At 41.3% G+C, this 22,732-nt stretch overlaps 1 protein-coding gene across 3 annotated transcripts; it reads right to left on the bottom strand.

Annotated features, from left to right (window-relative positions):
* Positions 1–440: 440 nt before the first annotated feature.
* Positions 441–22,479, bottom strand: eprs (glutamyl-prolyl-tRNA synthetase). Of its 3 annotated transcripts, XM_023332279.1 has the most exons (36): positions 22,307–22,479; positions 21,068–21,152; positions 20,506–20,605; positions 20,270–20,426; positions 19,913–20,049; positions 19,248–19,342; positions 19,030–19,156; positions 18,715–18,907; positions 18,461–18,632; positions 17,743–17,976; positions 17,562–17,646; positions 16,696–16,755; positions 14,811–14,831; positions 13,599–13,709; positions 12,733–12,869; positions 12,439–12,646; positions 12,246–12,358; positions 12,042–12,159; positions 10,972–11,157; positions 10,700–10,885; positions 10,211–10,444; positions 9,175–9,408; positions 8,011–8,241; positions 7,673–7,935; positions 6,232–6,283; positions 5,919–6,128; positions 5,670–5,742; positions 4,569–4,648; positions 4,342–4,443; positions 4,097–4,252; positions 3,304–3,501; positions 2,954–3,127; positions 2,609–2,769; positions 2,362–2,440; positions 1,369–1,433; positions 441–1,281 (listed from the first exon to the last, which is right to left on the bottom strand). In XM_023332279.1, the coding sequence occupies exons 1-36, from the start codon at positions 22,347–22,349 to the stop codon at positions 1,131–1,133; spliced, it is 5,031 nt and encodes a 1,676-aa protein (XP_023188047.1). In that variant the 5' UTR covers positions 22,350–22,479; the 3' UTR covers positions 441–1,130. The 3 variants fall into 3 exon arrangements, with proteins under 3 accessions (XP_023188047.1, XP_023188049.1, XP_023188048.1); XM_023332281.1 differs by lacking the exon at positions 10,211–10,444; XM_023332280.1 differs by lacking the exon at positions 14,811–14,831.
* Between the last annotated feature and the right edge of the window lie 253 nt (positions 22,480–22,732).

The following is a 22,732-nucleotide window of genomic DNA, read 5'->3' as shown; positions in this document are numbered from 1 at the left end:
AAGACATTGATTGATAGATACAGCATTCTTAATCAGGGTGGAGTATTTGCCATGTATAGCCAATTTGTTCTCATATCGTCTAAAACTGAAGGTAGGCTAATGCAAACAAGGCATTCAAACTGCACTTTTACATATCCAATAAGTCATAGAGAAGTTACTTTAAGTACACACCTGGTAACTTTGCTTTTGTGCAGCCCTGGTTAAGAAGCCATTGTCTACATCAGTGCCACTCAATACACAGCACAAATATTGTACATTTATTTAGATGTTGTATTTTTCCAGATTCAGGATTCTTCTGTTTCCCAATTTAATGGCATTTTGTACAAGTTTATAATTTCAAAATCTTAGATTATTATTATCAGCTATTTAATCTGGTTTGGTTTTCTAATACAATTATAGGTCCCATTAAGATGAACCCCAACTCAAACAGCACAGGCCAGTTTTCAGTGGAAATTGGTTTATTGTACAGACTGCAAAGATATTTTGTGGGATAAAAGTGGTAGACAGCGACTTCATTGACTTTACACCATATCGCTATTTCACCATAGTTACACATTCTGTAGGCTTCAGAAGATCACAATGAGCCAACATGATGGAACTGGACAAACAGCAAAGCTGACACACCTGTGAGAATTACACACCCACTGCAAGTCTTAATACTCACCAAGTTCCTGAGACAGTTCATCTGTGAGTGAGAATTGGCAGACTTTCCTCTGATAGATGTAGAGAGTATAATTTCATTGCTACTTGCCATTTTTAGTGTTTTCCAGATTTCGAAAACCCCAAACCAAATAGACAGAGAAGTTATGATCAAAACTATGACACCGATTACAGTTTAATTCTAGAAAATACCTCAGAGAGAGCAAGCATTCTGCCTGTTAGAAAGCCTGGGCCGTGACCAGGACTGCCTTTGCCTTAAAGGATTATAACCAAATTCTACTGCTAAACAATTCCTGGACCCCTAATTTCCCTTTGACCATCTCACAACATGTAGAAAAAATAAAAATAAAATAAACATACATATTTTAAATTTGAAACACATAAGTCAGCCTCCTCACTTAGGTCAGACATGTTAGAGAACGTGGGGCAGCCCTTTTTCTAGCAGGAAGCCATTTTGAAGGAGCAGGTGTTTAGTAGCTGCGTCCGAACAAAGTGTAGAACTGTGCAGGCTCCTTGCCGCTGACGCACATCTGACCTGGCTGAAGGGTTTTAATGGGAGAGAAGGGGATGCACAGGCTTTTAGCTCCCATTGACGGAGCTCCGGGCTCCAGGTCCTGGTCCCTGTTGAAAAAATAACTCAGAATAATCAGTAAATGATCCAGCAGTTCTTGATATACACACGGAATGTTTTAAATATGTCGGCCGTACTTGGCAGTGGTCTTCTTGATCCAGTCCTCACACTCAATTCCTCCACAGAAAGGAATCTGAACAATCTACAGAAAAAAACAGACGCATCCCTGATTGTTTGCTCTGATGTGGGATATACAGTATAAACTTGACCAGTCCGAGAACAAAACACTAAAAAAAACCATCACATTAAAAAAAAGACAACCTTCATTTCAATTACACAGATTAATGGGTGATTGAGACATTAGGAATGAAAAACATTCATCATATTAAAACAATCAAAACAAATCATCTTAAGCATCTTGAGCTTCTGCTCAAATTAAATGCTTAAACACAATACACTGTTGTGGAAATTTCTGTTGTCAAAGAATTAGTCTATTCCAATAATAATTAATCTTGGAGGTTACAAAAAAAATCTAAATCTAAAAAAATATCCTCGCTAAATTTTCTGACATTTAGCATTAGCAAACAGAAATAATTTTCATCATTCTAACTGATGTAGAAAAGAAGAAAAGTTTAGTCTGATTTAACGTCACACAGTAAAAAAAAAAGAAACATATTTTTATTAGGTGTATGAAAATATCTGGTTTCAACTAAAAAACGTTTTCCAAATCAAGGCATTTAATCAAGCATTAGATCACACTTTATAAATTATACACTTTACAAAACTGCAGAGTTTGAATATCAAGAGGTCTACACAGAAAAAGCACTTTCCAAAGCTTTCAAACACCTAGTGGAAGTTCAAGGATTTTCAAGGGATTTTAAAATGCTTGATTTTGTAACCTGAAAAAGTAAGGCTACGGTGGGAAGGGAAGAAAAAAAAGGAGTGGATAAATGCAAAGACAATGGAAAGACAAATGGAAGGATGGTGAATGGAATAGATGAATAGACAGGAAGTAATATCTGAGAATGCACAGTCTTCTTAGAAAAAGCCTAAGTAGAACTCATTTAGTCCATGCAGCCTAAAAGCCGTGGAGCTAAAGCAGAACCTGTGGTACGAACAGAGGAACTGACCTTGCCCTGGTCCAACTCTTTCTGGAACGCCTCCATCGTGTCTACAGCCACCATGTGAGACTTCAGGTCGTCTGAAGCTCTGACAGTCACATTAAAGACATTTTTATGAATATTAATCATCTTCTACTGTTGAAATATTTCACTCCTAGCAGGCAGAGTTATTCATTTTTTGAGCCCAGAGCACAGATTAACACTTCAACAACACAGTGCCGTCATGAACAGGTGAAAGCTGCACCGTGCTGCTTACTTCTTAAACAGGTTGTTCTGGATGTCCTCCAACATGCCCAGCAGTCTTTTCTCCACCTCAGCCTCTGGGAGCGTCACCTTGGCGCCCGTGTCTCTCCTCACTGCGACACACTGCTTCTGCTGCATGTCTTTGGGCCCCACTTCCAGACGGATGGGGACTCCCTACATGAAACAAACAGGGAAAAAAAATAAAAAATTAAACACCAGCAGAACGCAATTAGAAGTGGTTCACCTTGTAAAATATTCAACGACTCAATCATTTACACTTTCCAGAATGTATACTTGATTTTATGGGAGAAAGGGGTGTTCACCCTCGAGTTAAAATCTACACAGAAGGAAGGAAGACCTTTAGCTCCCAGTGGTTGAACTTCCATCCTGGAGAGTAGTTGTCTCGTGTGTCACTCTTCACCCTGACGCCGGCGTCCAGCAGCCTGCTCAGGTATTTGGAGCACTGAGCCAACAGGGCCTCCTTATCCTGCTCCGACATGGACGCAGTGATCCCACATGGAATGATGACAACCTGAAAACAGGAGAACATTTAGCATATTTTATTGACGTCTCGAGTGCATTTTGTGTCCATGTGAGCGAAGGGGGTCGCTGATGGCAGTTTTCAGGTCGATTCAGATTTTTTTTGTTTGTTTTGCCTTAACAGTTGCTAAATATGTAGATGTGCGTTTTGTATCCGTGTGAGCGTACCTGCAGGCAGGCCACCCTAGGTGGAAGGATGAGTCCCATGTTGTCCCCGTGAACCATGGTGAGCACTCCGATGGTCCTGGTTGTGATGCCCCAGGAGTTCTGGAAGGCCAGCTGCTTCTCGCCCGGCTTCTTGGGGTCCTCGAACGCAATCTCAAACATCTTGGAGAAGTTCTGACCCAGATGGTGGGATGTAGCCCCCTGTGGAGATTAGAAAAATATTGATAAATACTTTAGGATTCACCATGGGGAGTTGAAATGGTTTCCAGAATGCATAAATACGCAGAAGGACAGGAATGAGCCGTGTGTCTGGGAAACGCATTATCCACTCCTGATATTCCCCACTGTGTCCCTGTCACCAGTCTATTCCCATCATTATTTATTTCCCAGAGACATTCCCCAAGGCAACTGAGGGAATAAACAGCTTAAAATGTTGTCCTTATGCTCCTTATTTCTGTCCTTCCCATCACCCAAAATGTGTCGTATTTATCAATATGATCTTATCCTGGGGTTTTGTGAAGCTCATTCAGCTGCCATAAAACTAAAAATGTCATGTATTTATAATCTGACGTTTCCTGGGAAATGTGTCGTTTTATATTTGTATGAATAATTTTACATTTTTATTCTTAATGAGATGGAATGAAAGGGTCAGACAGACACCCCACTGTGTTTCCTGATGTTTGATTACATTTTTATTTGTGCTGTGTATTTCATGAATTTGGAGTTCTCTCTGTAATGTAAAGAGCGGTTTTGAAAGGTGGCAATCAGATAGGTGTATTATTAATATTATCGCTACCTGAATGGCTCGGTGGCTGGCGGAGATGAACGCCTCCACCGTGGTGGTGTAATCTCCTCCGGCAAACTTCTCCTTCTCGGTCTTCCTCCCCTTCACCACTGGGATGGCCATCAGCTCTTCATACACCCTGGCATACAGATCCAGGATCTGCAAAACCTATGCATGGACAACCAAGGAAAAAACAAACAATCAATCAACCAATCTCTACAGGGTGGAGTGGATAAGGAGGTGTGCAGGTGTGGTACCTCCTCAGCTGCCTCCTCCTTTGTAGCAAACGCCGTGTGTCCCTCTTGCCACAGGAACTCTCGTGTCCTGAGGAAGGGCTGCGGGTGTTTGAACTCCCACCTCTGAAATGATGAGACATGATGAAGAGTTAAAAAAAAAAAAATTAAAAAAAGATCTGTGCACTAATCAACTTCTAATATTTATGTAAAGAAAGGGAATGGGAGGAGGGTGAATTTTATTTACTAACCACAACGTTACACCACTGGTTTAGTTTGATCGGCAGATCCCTGTGGGACTGGACCCATTTAGCGTAGGCAGGATACATCACTGATATGGGAAAAAAAAACATAAATCCAGTATAAACACAGCAGCGGATTCATTAAAAACATGGAACTTCTTCAGAATCACCGTTGTAGAAATTTGTAGATATTTGCAAAATCGGAAAATAACTAATTAAAGAGGCATTATTATGCGTTTTTCAGGCACATAATATCATTTTATAGTACAGTAAAATAAAAATGCTATATATGCAGAAATTTGACGTAATTTAATGCCTTGAAATTGAGCCTCTGTTTCTTTAAGAAGCTCCTGCTCTTTCTCAAACTCCGCCTTCAGGAAGTCAACACAACATGGCTCCTCTATTAACCCTTTAACAATGTTTTTACCAACGTTTCACTGAGAACGTTGAGTTTTTGATCGGCAGATCCCTGTGGGAGTGGACCCATTTAGCGTAGGGAGGATACATCACTGATATGAAATCACTGATAGCTACATCTGCTGATGTAGCTAGGAAGTAGCTCCTGAGCTACTTCCTAGCTACATCAGCAGATGTGCAGTTCCACCAGGTGTTGCTAGTTACTGCTGGCTAGTCTGAAGGAGCCGAGTGGGAGACTGGCGGGAGAGGGCTAAATGACATTATAACATGATGTAAAGTGCAAAAAAAGTAAATTCTACATAAAACTGCAACTTTAAGGATAAACTTATTTTTCAAACACTTGAGTAACTGGGAGAAAAATATAACAAACAATATATGACAGGATATAATTTAGAATGTTTGTGTGAAATGAACAAAAATCAAACATTTCGAAACAACGCCACTCGATTCTAGTTTGTATCTTATTACCAAGATTCATTGGCTCAATCTATTGAAATGTTGATTTACAGTTCCACCTAACGCAACATCTTTTCCAGTTCATCTTCTTTTATACTTGTGATTATATTCTTCATTTTCTTTCTTTTTTTTATTTTTACTTAAGTTGCATCTATAATTCTGAATTTATTTAATTTAGTGTAAGAAATGTAAATGTAAAAATACGGAACAAGTCAAACAGAAGGTGGCTGGACAAACCTGTCTCACTGGTGGGTCTGACAGCGATGGGCTCAGCCAGCTCGGTTTTTCCTGAACGGGTTACCCAGGCAACCTGACAACAAACCAACCACAGTGATTAAAGGCACATCATAACTGCACTAAAGGGACACTACAACAATCCAACAATCCTAATCCATGTTACATTTACCAATCATCTTCACGGAGTCCGTTTCAAGTAAGAATACTGGTTGTGCTTCTGATTTCCGTTCCCTCGGCGTGTTGACTTACCTCAGGAGCGAAATCTGCAATGTGAGACTTTTCCTTCTCCAAGGCAGCTTGGGAGACAAACATGGGGAAGTAGCAGTTCTCTACGCCCAGCTTCTTAATTTCCCTGTCAAAGAAGTCTTTAATTGCCTCCCAGATGGAGTAGGCCCACGGCCGCAGCACGTAGCAGCCGCTCACATCGTAATACTCGATCATCTCCGCCTTGGTGATGACCTGAAAGGGCAACCAAAAAAAAAAAAAAAAAAGACATTCACTTTGGATATCTTGGACTTTTATTCAAGCAGATTGAAAGTAATGTGGAGTGAGAATAACTCACCTGAGAGTACCAATCTGCAAGGTTTTCCTCTTTCTTGGCTTCCAAACCCAACCTGAGAGGAAAAAAAAAAAGCTTTTAAAAAATTATACACAGTACTTTCTGTCGATTATTACATTTTTAAGGAATAGTTTATTTGTTAGATTAAAAGCTGTGATTACTGGGTTAAACACACACACACTTTTACATGTGAATCACATTAAGCAACCCCATGATGCACTTTTCAGTCCAATGCCACTCAAAGCAAGTTAGTCATCCGCAGCAAACTGACTAAATAAAACCAGTCTGTCATTTGTTTTGGTAGTTTTTGAGGAACAAATTGTTGTTTTTTTACTTGTCACATCTTAAAAACAGTTTTTTCATCCTAAAACCGTTACCACCCTACACCATACTCTTTTGTTCATTAGATTTCATGCTAGGTTTCTTGAAAGTATTTCTAAAGAAGCACCACAAAATCAGTGATTTAGAATTTTTTAAATCACAAAAGCGGCAAAGTTCTGTAGGAACTGAATTATTAGCATAGGTTGGTAACGCTAATTTAAAAATATTACCTCTGTAATAATTTTGTCTTTAAATAATAGTGAAACCCACTGTGAAACAGAGTGTTCTCTCACACAGTGTGACGTTGCCTCTGCTTGTAATATAAATAATGACAACTCATGGTAAGAAAGCTGAAAAAAATGGAGCTTTGACTGATGTTGACCATCGTAGTTCTTTAGGAGAAATTGGATCTGGCTGCAGGTTGGAACTTAAAAAAAGGTGGGAAATCAAAATCTGATCGGTGCGTCGGCACTGAGACAATCCAGAATTAGTAGCGCAGGAAGACAACAAAGCCTGTAATCTGGAGGCTGACAGCAGACAGCAAGCAAGGACGATGCAGGTTCGGGCTGAAACCGTTCTGACTCACCACCAACAGAAAATCCCTCCAGAGTGGCTGACTCACAGCGGCGTGCGCTTTTCTCAACAGATCCGTCTTGTGTCATCGTTTTTCACACCAGCACTGCTCTACAGCAATGCTCTAAACCCATCAGAGTCCATTCATACCAACATCACACTCAGGACCGACAAAGTGACTCAGCGTTCAGGCTTTTTATTGGCCGAGACTTTCCAACTTCACCGCCGCATAATTACAGACAAGCCAGAAGAACAAGCAGCTTTGAGCTAGCAGTGTGTGCCGACCCGTCTGGCGCATGTCCATTTCCCTAAACCACAATGATTTCTGTTGAAAACAGCGAGGCGGTAGCACCAGTAGATATGAAAAGTAAAAAGAACATTTTGTTCCTCGTTTTCCTAAAAAGTAACATATTTAAACCAGAATGTAACTAAACTCAGATCAAAGCTCTCCAGTGTGAAGTTCAGGTTTATCTCAAACGTGTTTTGAAAGCTGAAACAGAAGACGGCTGCTACAGCTTCGCCTTCCTCCCGTCGTCGTTTGGCCTCTCACCGTGTCTGCTTCTTGGGGCCTTGGCCCTCTCCTCCACCCTCTCCACCTCCTGATGACTCCTTTCCTTGACCTCCCCTGTCTCCTTTTCCCTTCTTCCCTCCTCCTCCTCCCTGTTTCTCCGACTTGTTCTCCCTCTCCTTGCGGTTCTTGTCCTCTCCTCCGCTGGCTCCAGCAGCAGCCACTGGTTTGTAGTCCTCTCCGGTCAGAGACTTGTACTTCCCCTTCAGGTCCAGTAGAGTCTTCACGGCTTCATCCACCTGCTCCTAAAACGTGGCAGCAGCGTTACATTTTCTCATTTCCTTTAATTTGGTTGTGAAAACAACAGGTGGCTGTCTTACCTTAGCGGCCTTCTCCGTCTTCAATTTCCTCACCAGCTCCCCCTGCTGGGCCACCTGTGTGTAGAGTTCCTGAGCCTGCGGTGGCGTGCTGGACTGGGTGGAGGCAGCACCGGCCTGAGTCTGAGCCGCGCTGGCTGGGGCCTGCAAGCCCGGCTTATACTCCTGCCCAGTCTGCTGCTTGTACTCTGCCTTCAGAGCCAGCAGCTGCTTCACAGCAGCATCCACCTGATCCTGACGAAACATTACAGGCTTACCAGCGCTGTCCAAACTTCTAGCAACTTGGGTCAAAGTCGACTCGACATTTCTCGCGGGCCAAAAACATTAAAGACTACAATTACAAGAAACTTTCATTTGAATTTTTGTCCTGAAATATTTAGTTTAAACAAATAAAAGTTTGTGTTTTTTTTGGAAGAAATGATTATGTAAATAATTGAAGATCCAAAAGTTTAAAAAAATTTTGTGCATTTTGGGATTAGTCTGTTCTCACAAAACATCCCCCACATGATTCAGGTCACTCTTTATTTGTATGTAGAACTAAAAGATAAATACTTTGTGTTGTTTCTAATGTTTTTATGAGAAGCTTTTAATTTTGTGGGTCCAGTCTTCCTGACTGGAAGAAAGTTTCAATCTGCATCTACCAGATGTACTAAAAAAATGCAATAAATGCTTCCTATTCTGTAAAAAGAAAAAAGGCACCTACTAAGTACCTTTTGTTATCCAATTAATTGGATAATCCAAAAAATATACAGATTAACTCCTCACTGTATTGATGTTAAGTCAAGCAGAAAGGGCTGAGATTTGAAATATTTTTTTAGCTGCAGATGAATCTGCTGCTACAAATGATTAAGCGTACACCAATGAAATGCTTTTATTGTACTTTATGCAATATAATTTTTATTTTATTTGTATCTTTTAATGCATTTCTAATATTCTGATAGACTTACGTGAGAATTCTGCAGAATGTGCCAGGTTTTTTTTATTTATTTCTCAACATTTTTAAAAGCATGCATCATCCTCATTCCCCTTTAATTCCTCATCACTTCGTCTTGGTCATTGCTAATCAAACAAAATCTTCACTGATTTGCGTTTGTGGCTTTGACGTCACAAAATGTAAAACAGTTCAAGCGTTACTGTCTGCGTTGATTAAAGGAGGGTGAATCTTACTTTAGGCGCTTTTTCAGTCTTGAGCTTCCTGACCAGCTCTCCTTGGTCAGCTACCTTCCCATAGAGGCCGGCGGCGGCGGCGGGAGCGGGGCTGGTGCTGTTCTGGGTCGGGGCAGCGGTCTTCTGGCCGGGGCTGGGGGCGGGGCCTGCTCCTGGCTTGTAGTCCTGCCCTGTGGCCTGTTTGTACTCTTCTTTCAGGGCGAGCAGCTGTTTCACTGCTGCATCGATCTTGTCCTGCAGCAACGCCAATGAGCAAACCTCAGTTCCACATATTTGTCTGTCTCAAACGGAGTGTCTGGCTCAGGGATATTATTTGGAAACTGATCCTTACTGAGTTGTTATCCATTTCAATTGAGTTTCTATAACCAATTCATACCAAATATCGTGATATCAACAGACACACATGTGCATTGGAAGTCATTTACATACGTCTTCCAGCTAACTGGTGATAAATTTGCACTTCGATGCAAAAAGCTAGCTAGCAAGGGCATATTATCAGCTAGTTAGTGGCAGCTTTAACTGCCTCGATTCACAGAACGCACTGAAGAGGTTTGCATGGGACTCAAACCTGACAGAAAAGCCCTGCGAGAAAAAAACTACTTACCTGAGAATCTAAGATTAAATAGTCCTGTCACAACAAAGGTTAGGATCTGTCATTACCGTATTTAAAGCCAACTTATATTTCCGTAATGAATTTAAGACAATGCAAGGATGCACCGACTCCCTGTGTCACACATTTGTATCCATTGGGACTGGGATTTTATTAAGATGAAGCAAAAACCTGAACATACTAAAAACAAAGCCGCTTCTCATGAGAAACTATAATGATAGACATTTATTCTCTAATCCCATCTTAGAAGTTATAGAATCAACTTCAGACAGCATGAATACATGGATTGTTGATTCTGCCTGTAAGAAAAAAAAAAAAAATCGCTGGATGCAAGTGATGTTTGTTTTTGTTCCTATGGAAACGTTTCTGAAGCATGCTTCATCCATGTTATTTTGATACAAAATTCAGTACCGTCTCTCTGAATACCTTGGGGGCCTTTTCAGACTTCAGTTTCCTCACAACTTCCCCCTGAAGTGCGACACGCTCATACAGGCCAGTAGATGAAGAGGAGGACGATGAAGAGGAGGAAGAAGAGGAGGTCATAGTTGGGGTGACGAAGGAAGTGGGCGTGCCCATCCCCGGTTTGTAATCCTGACCAGTGATCGCTTTGAACTCCGCCTTGAGAGCCAGGAGCTGCTTCACTGCAGCATCAATCTGGTCCTGGTACCATCGATAATGGGATTTAGAGTTATGGCTGTTCACGACTCAACTTCACTCTCATGCAAACGCGACAGAGAGATGAACGGCGGCGGAAGCGATGAGGAACGAGCAGAAAAAGATGAAACCAGTGACTTGACGGCTGAACATGCAATGAGGAAAACGTAGGACAAATCCGTCTGGGTGGAATAAATGATCGGTGGTGTGAGCGGTGACAGACAGACAGATTATCGTGGGTTAATAATTAATGTTTCGTACCTTCGGTGCTTTCTCTGCTTTCAGTTTCCTCACCAGCTCCCCCTGCTGGGAAACACGGGTGTACGGACAGGAGGTGGCCTCTGGCGCCGGCGCTGTTGGGGCAGATGCAGCGGGTGTGGCTGGAGCGGAGGTGGGCGGAGCCATGCCTGGCTTGTAGTCTACACCTGTCTGCTGTTTAAACTGAGCCTGCATCAGAGTTGGTTAGAAAGTTGAGATGTAGCCATTTTATCTGACTCCATCATTTCCAGTTCTTTCAGGCAAAGCAGGAATACCTTCAGAGAGAGGAGCTGCTGGACGGCCTTATCGACTTCCTCCTTGGAGGCTTTGGCAGCCTTTAGGTTGCGGACAGCTTCGCCTTGAGCTACGATGCTTAACAAAAGGTCAGCTGCTGAGGTTGAGGCGGGAGTCGGGGAAGGAGCAGAGACAGAGCTGGAAGGAGCTTTGGTAACCTTAGCAGGCTAAGAAACCAAGACATAAAACAGGAAATTAATACACCATACTTTTTTCCGAGAAATTACGAGGTTCTGTTTTTTTGTACAAATTGGTCAGACAACATGTTTAAAAAAAAAAGCCTAGAATAGAAATTACATATTTTTCTGAACTCAAAAAGCTTGATGAATGAATGTATTTTTTTTAAAAAATCAGTTTTCTGACACATTAACAGGTTCAGAGCTTCTTCTGAGTGTTGCCAGTGGCAGAGAGGCTACGTTTTCATCACTGACCGATCTGAACGGTTGCTTGGGAAAGGAATACACATTTGTTTATACACGGCATTTTATCTATATTTATTCATGCACATCTTTCTGCTTCACTTCTTACTCGTTTTAAAATAACATTTCCACTGTTTCACACGTTTTTCTGCAGCTGTGAAGAAAAACAAAAAGTGAGAATAGTCTCACTTTTTTGAAATGTTTAATACACATGTACATGTTCAATATGCCTATTTCTAAAAACTGCATAGTATTTCTTGCACATTATACCATTATTGTTGTTACAGTAATGTTGTTTTTTTTATTATTTCTTAAAACACTAAAAACATTTTGTGTGAACCTTTCTATATCCCTTGGTGACGTTACACCTGAATTTCCTCTTTGTAGACCAATAACGGTTGTTTGTTATTTTCTATTCTACAGTTTCATTTCACAATGTTTACTCAGAGTGACGTCAAAGATATGTGAATGAAGTCTATAAGTTTCAGCCTTTCCTGCTTATCCAGCCTTGGAAGAACTGGTTGGTCCAGTTTTACAAAGTTCCTGCTAGTGCCTGGCAATGTTTTTTTCTTCCCTACACATCAAGCAGAGTTTAAATGAGAACCTGAAGATTCTTCTCCTCAAACACTCACTGTGTTGCTGGAGGCCTGGCTCTTGTTTTTGTCCTTTGACCCGGCCGTCGGCATCTCCTTGGTGTGTCCATCAGGGATGTAGAGGAGAACACAGGGACTCTCCTTGCAGCTGTTGGGACTTTATACAGAAACACAGTTACCTCCGCAAAAGAACAGCGGAATGTCATAGCAGGGTGGCAAAGCGACACAGTAACAATCTTTCACCTGATTGGCTCGTACGGCTGGTCGCAGATGTAGAAGCCCCGCCTCTGGAGCTGGATGATGTCTCCTTTCTTCAGGCTCTTCAGACACGGATCTCCCAGCATCTTCTCCTCCAGCTGAAAGAGAGAGGCGGTCAAGAAGAAGAGCTTGCAGAAACGGAAACAGAAACGAGGAACTCCATACGCTGCACGCCCACCTTGCTGTTTTTGTTGATGTACTCTTTGAAGTCGTCGTCTTTGGTGATGACGGCTTTAGTGATGAGAGGCTGGTAGTTGACGCAGACGACAGGCAGCACAGGGGCGCTGCTGGTTTCAGCCAGCCAGGTGATCTTTGTCGTCTTCTTGTAGTCCTTGTTGTCCAGGTCCAGGCGAGCCTCGATGGACGCCACCTTACCGTCCGACGCTCTGAGTGACGGGAGAGGAGGTGAGGACAAGGACACGCAGTTTTCGTGCAGGGATATGCGGGGTTAACGTGAACCAGCTGTACGTACTTGTTGATCTTTGTGATGACGAGGTTGCCCCAGTTGATGAAAGTGACCGTCTCTCCTTCTGTAAAGGTCTCGGCGTCGGCTCCTTCGATCAGAACGCGAGGTCCGTACCAAACTTCCTTCAAGCCGACCTCTTCGTTCTGTAGGCAGGGTTAATATTGAGCTCTGTGAGGTTTGCTATAAGTCAGTGGACGCCTTAAATAGTCAAGTACTAAACTGAAAATAAGTGGCCAAAGTCCCGTCCAAAAAGGTTACAAAAAAATTTATAAATAAAAACTACAAATTAGGACCGGGCGATATGGACGTAGAATGGTATCATGATATTTTGTGATACTCATAATTATGATTATATAAACAATTTATTACTTATTTTTTTAGGTAACTGTTTGGTGCAGCAAGTACTGATCATGAAAAGTAGTTCCTTTCGAAATGCCACAAAGTGTGATTTATGTCACTCAACTGCACAAAGTACATTTAATCATATTTTCAAATTCACTGATATTTGTTGATGCTCTCAATAAATAGTAGAAATAAATAGTAAAAAATACTGTCCGTTTTTTTAAACATTAATTATAGTTTATCGACAACAATAAATCAAAATTCGCATTATGACAAGACATTTTTCGCAATAATTATAAATACCCATCCATTATATAACTACAAATATCAAATAATAAATCAAATAAAACCCGACCTGCCAATTCCACCCGATACAGATTTTTTTGTGTGTGAAATGTCGCTATATTTTGCAACAACATTTGCTAAGCAAGACCTTTGCAGATGTAGATAAGATTGGTTTCTCATGTATATATTGGTCGATTGCTCATCTCCCAAAATTACGGAAAATTAAGGACAATAAACCTACTAACCTTGGGATGCTTGGCCACCTCCTTCATCTCCTCTGTTGCCTCTGGGACTGAAACCGGAACCACATAGGAACTGGACAGAGCTGTGTACCTGGGAGCTACAGGGTCAATAACCTGACATGGCAACACAGAGAAGAGATCCACGGTCAGTAAGAACAACATGAACATATTGACATAAAAAGAAAATCTGACAAACAAAAAGGGCAAAGAAGCAAATAGTGGAACTTAAAGTTTATTTGTAAAATAAACCCAAAGAAAAGCCTGCCCAGCTCAGAAAGAAACAAATGCAGAGTCTGAGCAACTAAACAGAAAAATAAAGAAAAACTGATTTTATGAGTTGATCATGTTCACTTAAGGGTCAGCTCAAATTTTCCTATTTAACCAGCCAGGTTAGGTTTACACAAACAGCCAACAATCTAGCTGTAACAATGTGGCAGAAACACCACGTGACAAAGAGGCTGAAGTGATCTTAATGAAAAAGACGCTAAAGGAGCAGCAATCAGAGACTGCAACTGATTCTTCATCTCTGGTGTTTAAGATTTGACCCACCAGGACCAATTTTAGGCAATTCTGGTTTCCATTTAAGAAATGCTAAAAATGGTTTATTATAGTTAAAAAATCTTTGACTTAAACTTTTAAGTACGGTAAAGAAAACATCATTTTAAAGTTGAAAAGTTAATTGCCCTTAGAATCTTGCATTAGCAATTAGCACAGTTAGCAAATGGCACAGTTAGCATTTCTAAGCCCTTCACTCTATTCAGCCTCCTTTGTAACTCTGTTGTCAGAGCAAAGATGGCTATCTTGAAATCTTCAGTCAGTAACAACTTTCACACTGAAGAGGTTCATTGTCAATATAATTTAGGATCACTAGGGTGTAGCGTGTTAGCTTTTTTTTCTGCCCACAGGTCAGGGTCAATCAAAGCAGAAAAATCAAATCAGCTGAGAACAAAGGGTGAAAGATGAACAATGATGGGGAGAACGACAAAGGGAGGAGTAGTTTGGGAAGCCATTTAGTTTAACTGAGACAAACAATAAAGCTGTAAATAATTGTTACTATTAATCTCTAGGAGGAGCTCATAACATGAATCTAAAGTTTTGCTTGTCGATGCTCCTAAGCGCTGGCTTGGCTGGTGAACGACTGCAGCGTATGACAAAAGCAGGGTGGGTCAGAATGAGGAAGAAGAGGAGGAAGAGGAGGACGTGGTGGAGGAGTACCTTCAGACAGCTAACGGGCAGCTTGGAAACAGAAGAGTGAGATGTTTGTTGAATGTCAGGTACAAAGAGGGAGGAACAGAGAAAGGAAAAGAGGCAGACACATTGGTACATAATGTACTTTTCACTTGGTTTTGCGGGTTCCTGTTTTCGTTTTCTGGATTTTGTGCCTTTTACTCCTCTACAAACATCATTAAAAAATAGAGAAGAAAACACGCTATGATGTTGATGAAGCTTTTAATTTTTCTTCAGCAACACGACAGCAAATTGTCAAAGTAAAATAATTTGAAAAAAACCCAACAAGAGCAGCCAGAGCGTATGGTAGAAACTAAAAGAGAGAAAGCGTCCGAGGTGAAGAGTGAAATATCAGCTGAGCAGCAAAAATCCCAGAGAAACAGATGCACAACTCCAAAAAAACACACCAGCAGGAGGCGGCGGACTGCCGCTGGTGCTGAATGATAACAGGAACCCTCACAGTGCCACATTATTACAATAGTGATCACAATCATCTCATATTTACCACACAACTCTCTAAAATTAACACAACGGGATAAAATTTTTTTTTTATAACAACCAAAAACAGAGTATTCCCTCCCACCATCACCATGTGCTTGGTTAAGATGAGGGATTCCTGCAGGGTCAGTGATTAAATGAAGTTGGCTGAGTTTTCCCAAGTTTTAATTACATTGCGCTGTTCTTTAATGGATCTGAATCTGAAATGACTGGATTATATTGTATGACGTGATTTGCATTGGATCTGATGTTCCTGTAAAGTCTTTTTGAGATGCAGTTTGTAGCAAATTAGCGCTTTAATAAACAATATGAATGGAACTGACGTGAAAATATGAAGAGTCCCCACAGAAAAGCAGATTTCTGAAGGTGTGTTTTGCATTTTGCAACCTTTTTTTTTCTAAATAAATGAATGAAATGTCTGGAGTGCAGAGATGGAGCATGTGCACCAGACATGATGCGTTTAGCCGAGTGTATGAGTTTATTTTATGCAATCTATGCTAGAACCGCCATCTTTAAACAATAAGTAGAGCTTCGAGTTTGCGGTGTGCGTTCAGAATTTTTACGTAATTTTATTAAAACTGAGCTTAAAATTTATCAGTCGAAATTTTTTAAAGGCACAGCGTCCTTTTTTCTTCCTACCCGGTTTTAAAATCATGTTGCAAGTGCTAACAAAGGGGAGCAACACAGTTAAAAATATTTAAGATGATGTGTGAAGTGAAATGATGCAGGTGATACTGCACATAAAAGAGATGAGGAAGAGGCTGAAGAGCAGGCAGGAGAAAAAGACATGTAGGTAGCTGAAAGCATGAAACAGAAAAAGCACAGCTAAGCAGCTAGAAGCCATGCTGGTTGTAAAACATCAGGGGGCGATTTATGGAGAGTAAAGGCCGAGGCTGTCAGAACCAGGTACGTTCATGGTTGGTGGACAAACCTGACAGAAGGTTCGTCTCCTAAAAATAAAGTTTTTTACCTTACACACAGGCTAATAAGTGATCTGCAAACAGGCTGTGTGGTAGTTTCAGTTTAGCTTTTAACATCAGCTTGGTTCATCATAATGCAAAAAAGGTTGCCAAGTTCAAAAAAGAACAATAATTGAATTTTTATTTAGCTAAAGCGTCTAGGTTTCACCATATCAATAATAGGTTTTACTCAAATATTCCAGCCAATGGCAAACTGAAGGACTGACAGACTGCAACCACAGTGAGCAGCATACAGTCCATGTAAAACATTAATACATGATCAGAAAATAATCACTGACAAATAACTTTGTTAGTGTAATTATGGGAGTCTATTTTCAGTATTTGTTCGAGGCGACGTTGAAAAGCTGAACAGGCTTCAACACAAACTGAGATAAGATGAATATGAATAGAAATACCTTCTTATTGAAGGACCAGATCTTGTCCCACTCCATGTTCACCACTGACCTCGATCCACCCTGAGAGGACAAAAGATGGGGAAAAACATTTAGATTAGTCAATTTCTATAACAGTGAAGTGAATAATATTTCCCTCTAATCTTTGACATAAGATGCTACAGCTAGTTTTCAAAAGGCTTCACAGTTTTTCCTCTCTCACACAGCAATGTGAGATTACCTCACTTCCTATATAAATAATTAATGACCGCTCATGGATTAGGAAAGCGAAACCTAATGCTGTTAATATAATATAATATAATATAATATAATATAATATAATATAATATAATATAATATAATATAATGATTTTATTCACTAATCAAACTTTCTGATTTCATTTTTGAAAAATTTTATTTTTTTCCACCATTGCACTCCTCTGGGTTTCCGTAGTTCAGAGTGATGTTAACCCACCACAAGCATGTTTTACAGCTTCTATTTATTTCCACTTTGAATTCAAGCTAACTCAGAAGGAATGATTAAAATAAAATCTAGGTTTTTTTAAAAAATATTTTCTGTAATTTGTGTTCTGGCTTTCAGACCTTTGCAGAGGTAGATAAGATCAGTGGATAAGATTGGTTTTGCATGTAAATATCGGCCAATCGCAGCGTTTCTAAAAGTAAGGAGTAATCAGTGCAGCCCTAAATATTATAGTTCAGAAAGAGAACTTGCAATGGGATAAAATTGGTATCTGCAGTTCAAAACTTTACAAACTGGTGACTATTAAACCAAGATCAATACTTTTAGAAACGCAACAGTAATGTCTTATGATCTGGCCTTCCGTGCTATGATGAAGCAGTCTCTCCCTTCAGTAACAGCTGGGACATACCTGGGCTGCTATGAACTGCTTCAGACCGTCCACAGTCATTCCTCTCCTCAACACTCCTCTGACAGTAGGGAAGCGAGGATCGTCCCTGGAAAACAAGATGGCGCAAAGGTCAAAAACAACTAAAGATATAGAGGGGGAAAACTGCAGACAGGTCTTGATATATTAACCAGAATAAGCTTACCACCCGTCCACATATCCCTGATCGACAAACCAGGTGAGTTTCCGTTTGGACAGCACTGTGTTGTTGAGGTTGAGCCTGGCATACTCCCAGATGTAGGGCTTCCTGATGCCAAGAGCTTCAATAAACCAGTAGAACTGCTCGTCACGGTCATGGTACTCGGTGGTCCTGAGAGCATGAGTGACCCCCTCCAGACTGTCCACAATGGGGCAGGCAAAGTCGTACGTTGGGTAGACTCTGGAAGAAAAGGGAAGTGGGAGTGACTGCTTGATGAATATGTTGAAACAAATGCTTAAAGATGCAATACGAGCAGAGCATCTGGGGGTTTCAGCAAGACAATTTAATGCCACCTTGAAATAAACCAAAACCAAAAACTAACAAGCACAGCAAAGCTTTGTGCTTCTCACACTGCTTTTGGCTCTCTCATACTGCCAAACTTTAAGTTTTTTTTTTCCTTCCCAGAATGCACCTCACCTCGTATGGGTAGCAACAGAAGTGAGCCAGCGATGAACTTGATTTTAGATATGTGACTTTTAGACTTCAAGGATGCATGGACACCCTGTTCTTTTTTGTTTGTTTTTTAAAGCCATCTATAAGCTTCTTTTAGTTACTTCTGAAGTTTGCTTGTTTATACAACATACATTATTTAGTATTCATGATGTGAATCTGTGCAAAAAGCAGCTAAAAAGTCAAACCGGTTTCTCAAACGAAAGACTCGTACTTGTAGGTCGTTCCGGTGCGCGGGTGGGGGGCGTTCTTGCAGCGGTACAGGGTGGGGTCTCTCAAGCAGCCGTTGTTGGAGCTCATGTCGATCTTGGCTCTCATGCAGCACTTCTGACCGAATTCGGTCCCGGCTTTCATCTCGGCCCACATCTTCATGTTCCGCTCCACAGCTACGAGTGGACGATCAACATGCCGGTTAGTTTGCAAGCTTTTTGATTTGAAACAACGCAGCGATAGCTCCGCATGCCGTACTGTTGTTTCTGCATCGGGACTCGGTGCGCTGCTCCCTCTCCTGCTTCATCTGCTCAGGAGGGGTGTCGTCGATGTAGGCTTTGCCCTCGGCGAGAAGCTTCTCCGCCAGCCGCATGATAACGGGAAAATGGTCGCTGGTGTAGGTGAACTGGTCTGGGTGGATCTGGAGCATGGCGACGTCTTCCAGGATAACCTGAGGTGACGCACACAGAGCACAGAGGTAAATTCTCTGTTTTGCTATGCCACATACTGTACAAACTGATTAGAAACGATGTCACTAATTCTCAATCGTTTCACATTCTGACAATACCAGACCTTCTCAAAGTCCTCCTTCTCCTTCTCCGGGTTGGTGTCGTCGAAGCGCATGATGAGCTTGCCTTTAAACGTCACCTGGTAGTGCTGGTTCAGCAGGGCCGCTTTGGCGTGGCCAATGTGCAGGTACCTGCTCACAGAGACACACCGAGGCAGTTCGAGTCAGGAGACACGCAAATCAACCTTCATCAGAACAGAGCAGATTAAAAGTGCAGCCCTACCCGCTGGCCTCAGGAGGAAATCGAACTACCACCTTCCCCATCTCGGCTCCAGGCAAATCCACAAACTTCCCAACATCCGGCTTCTTCTCACCTGACTGGAACATGTTAATTAAAGGTAAATTACCCATTAGAACCAGTCAGAATAAATGGCATCGTCATGGTTTGTTTTGTTGGTTTCTGCACTGCAAAAATCACAAAATCTTACCAAGAATTTGTAGTCTGGTTTCTAGTGAAAATATCTTAGTACAGTTTAAATAAAACAGAACTAACTCACAAGTAACTTTTCAGCAAGTTGCAGGATCATTTTTAAGATCCACTGGCAGACTACTTCATTTATAACAAAACATTTTTCCCATTTTAAAAGTGAAAACATCTTGCTGTGGAACTAATACTTATAAAATCAATATTTAGAGATGATTTACTTAAAACAAGCTCCTATATCACCTTAAAAGTTTACTTGTAAGTTAGTATTGTCTTATTTCAACTGTACTAAGACAAAAATACTTGGTGAGATTGTGTGTTTTTGCAGTGTGTGCAAGGGTACAACCTGAAAACATAACCAATTCATGGTTAAGAGAGAACAGAATTAAGTCTTGAAAATGAGATCTCGATCTCAAAGGGGTTTACCTGGTTAATTAAAAGAATTTTTTTTTTTAAAGTCTTACATTGGAGTTGTTCTTTACAGGTTTCTTGCTGGCGTACTTGCTGCCCACAGAAGAGAAGGGAACCTGCGAGTTCAGGAAGAAGAACCAGCGGCAGACGTGAGGGAAAGCTTTGCTCTGACTTGGCCAACTGCTGTGATCTATGGAGAAAAGAAATTCACAAGCTGAGCTGCTGCAGTCTACATGTATAACGGGGAAAAGATATACATATAGGGTTTCTGTAATCGCGATTACAGAAACCCGATTTCTGAAATCGGGTTTCTGTGGGAAAGTTGTGAACAATTGCCATCTTGCCTGTAATGGGTAACGCTCTTAAAGTTTTCATCTGATTAGTTTCCATGGAGGCTGCATGTCAGCTACCTTTCAGGGCGGCCCACACAGACAGATCAGCCAGGGTGAGGGCGTGTCCGACCAGGAAGGTCCGCAGAGACAGGGCCTTGTCCAGGTCGCCCAGCGCCAGCGTCAGGTCAGGCTGATCGCACAGCCGGCGAGCGCTGAACTCCAGCCAATGGTCAACCTGAAGTCACCGATCACATTAAAAGGTCGTCAATTCAGAGTGAGTGTGAAACACCTCCACCCAGTCAGAATGTACCGACCTCGGTCTGCTCCATCATGTTGGCTCCGTAGAGGCCGAGGGCGGGAGCAACCCGGGCCAGGTAGCGGCTGATGGAGTTGGTATCGCTGAACTGGACTGAACTGGGGAAAAAAAGAAACAACGTATTGATTTTAAGGCTTAAAAATACAATCTTTGATTTTTTTTAAAGGTACAAATGACAGAAAATATCATTTTTTTAAAAATGACTTATTTCAATAATTTCTTGTGTGAGTTGACCTGAATTCAAAGTTGAAATAAAACAGACTTGTCAAATAAGATCGGTGTAGAGTCGATTGTCATCACTGTGAAAACCTAAGTATTGCATTGGTGGAAAAAAAAAATCCAGACTGTTCAAAAATTAAATCTTCAAAAACAGAAAATTTCATTAGCTGATCAAATCAGTTCATTGTCCGTTCTGTCAAATCGTGCATGTCCGGATAGAGTGCTTTAAAATGATATCCGTACAGTTTAAACTTTCCTACAGGAGTAGGAATACTTTTTATGTGTTTGTTACCAAGTTTCCATGAAGAACAATCGTAAAACAGACCAAACATGTCACTTACTCTGAGATGTGAAGGCTGTTGTCCCTTCCTTCCTCCACAGACACCTGCACAGTGTTCTTCACATGCTCTGCAGTCAAAAGTGCTCCTGTAGAACCAGTAATTTTTTTATTATTATTATTTTCTCTCTGCAAAACAAGAGACTCACTTCATAAATGATATCAGAAACAATAATCTAGATCTGGAGTCAAACTTGCAGCTCTTTTCACTTACTAAAAAATGACAAAGAACCAACTAAACGTTTAAAAACATAGATATAATGGAAAGAACCCACGTATACACAAGGAGAACCTTAGGTCGGGATTCAAACCTAGAAAGCTTCTTGCTGAAAGAACCAGTGCTACCAATAGTCTAATTATCTTTTATCTTTTGCTGTCATCTCTGCATATCAAAAATTTTTTTGTAACTCTGGACAACAAGTTTCTCCAGTTCCCAGAAACAGAGATGGCATCAGTTAAAACAAAAAATGAAAGTTCAACAAATGCCACACGTTTCAGTGTGCTTGCATCAGCCTGCTGTATTCCCTCTGAGGTACAAAAGAGGGCGCTGTTTGACCTACTGGCTTTGATAGTCACTACATTAGATAATCCAAGTGCAACGCTGGATTAACAACCACTGGAAATGTAATATTATCAAGTAGATTACCTTACAGATTACCTGAACAGGATATCACGGCATATACAATAACTATGACTTCAACGCCACTACAAGGCTCAGAGTGACATCCGACACTCGGTGCGAGTCCCAGTGAAATCTGCGCTTACTGATGTGTTACTTTCAAGTGCAAAGAGCTGATTACAGTAAATAACAAAATGGCATGTGGAGCTACAATGCCAGTGTGCGTATTATGTGTAACATTACTATTTTTAGAACCGGGAAAAATGACAGGAACCAGCTACATCTGTGGCTTTTTAGAGCGCCACGACTGCAAGTGAGCTGCGGTGGCGGAGCTCCTGCAGACCGACTAGATGAGCAGGATAGAATAGGACACATCATGGACACTTACTGCCGATTTAGACACTTTTTTTCTAATATAGACGGAAACTTTTTGAGGGTTTATTTTCATTTTATATTGTACGACTTAAGTACTTTCATGTCGCTGCAAAAGTAAACATAACACGAATATAAATACAGAGGAAAATTTAGAGCGGCGTTTTGTTTTGCTAGCTGCTGAGCTGTCACCCGGGGCGCGTGCAGGCTCATTGAAGCTGGGACAACAAACCGACCGCAGCTGGAGCTCACCTAGAGGCGGGTTGTTGCTGTCAATGGTCAGGTTTAACGCCATACTGTCGGGATTCTTCCTGTGCGCAGCCTGTACAGTCTTCACAGTGACGAACAGAAACCAGAGAAGTCAAAAGACACACAGAAGCCTCTCTCCACACGCCGCACCAGCCGCTACAGTCCGGAAAAAGAGAGTGAGAGTTATTCGGTGACGAACAACAAGGTGCATGTGGAGGCAACACTGCCCCCTGCTGTACTGGAAGATACGTAAGTGCCTCCAGTGAGATGATGACTCTTGCTCTTTCACAATTTGTTGCAGTTAAGCGAAAGGAAAATGACAAATACATTTCAAAACTGATAACAGCTAAGTATCTGAAAAATGTGGTATATATTTATATTCAGAGCTCTCAGACAGTGCTTCGTAGAATCATTGCAGGTATACTTTTG

The sequence above is a fragment of the Xiphophorus maculatus genome, chromosome 4, assembly GCF_002775205.1.
Source record: "Xiphophorus maculatus strain JP 163 A chromosome 4, X_maculatus-5.0-male, whole genome shotgun sequence".
In the NCBI taxonomy this organism is placed as follows: domain Eukaryota; kingdom Metazoa; phylum Chordata; class Actinopteri; order Cyprinodontiformes; family Poeciliidae; genus Xiphophorus; species Xiphophorus maculatus.
The sequence above is the reverse complement of the archived record's forward strand: the minus strand, read 5'-3'. Positions and strand labels throughout refer to the sequence as shown.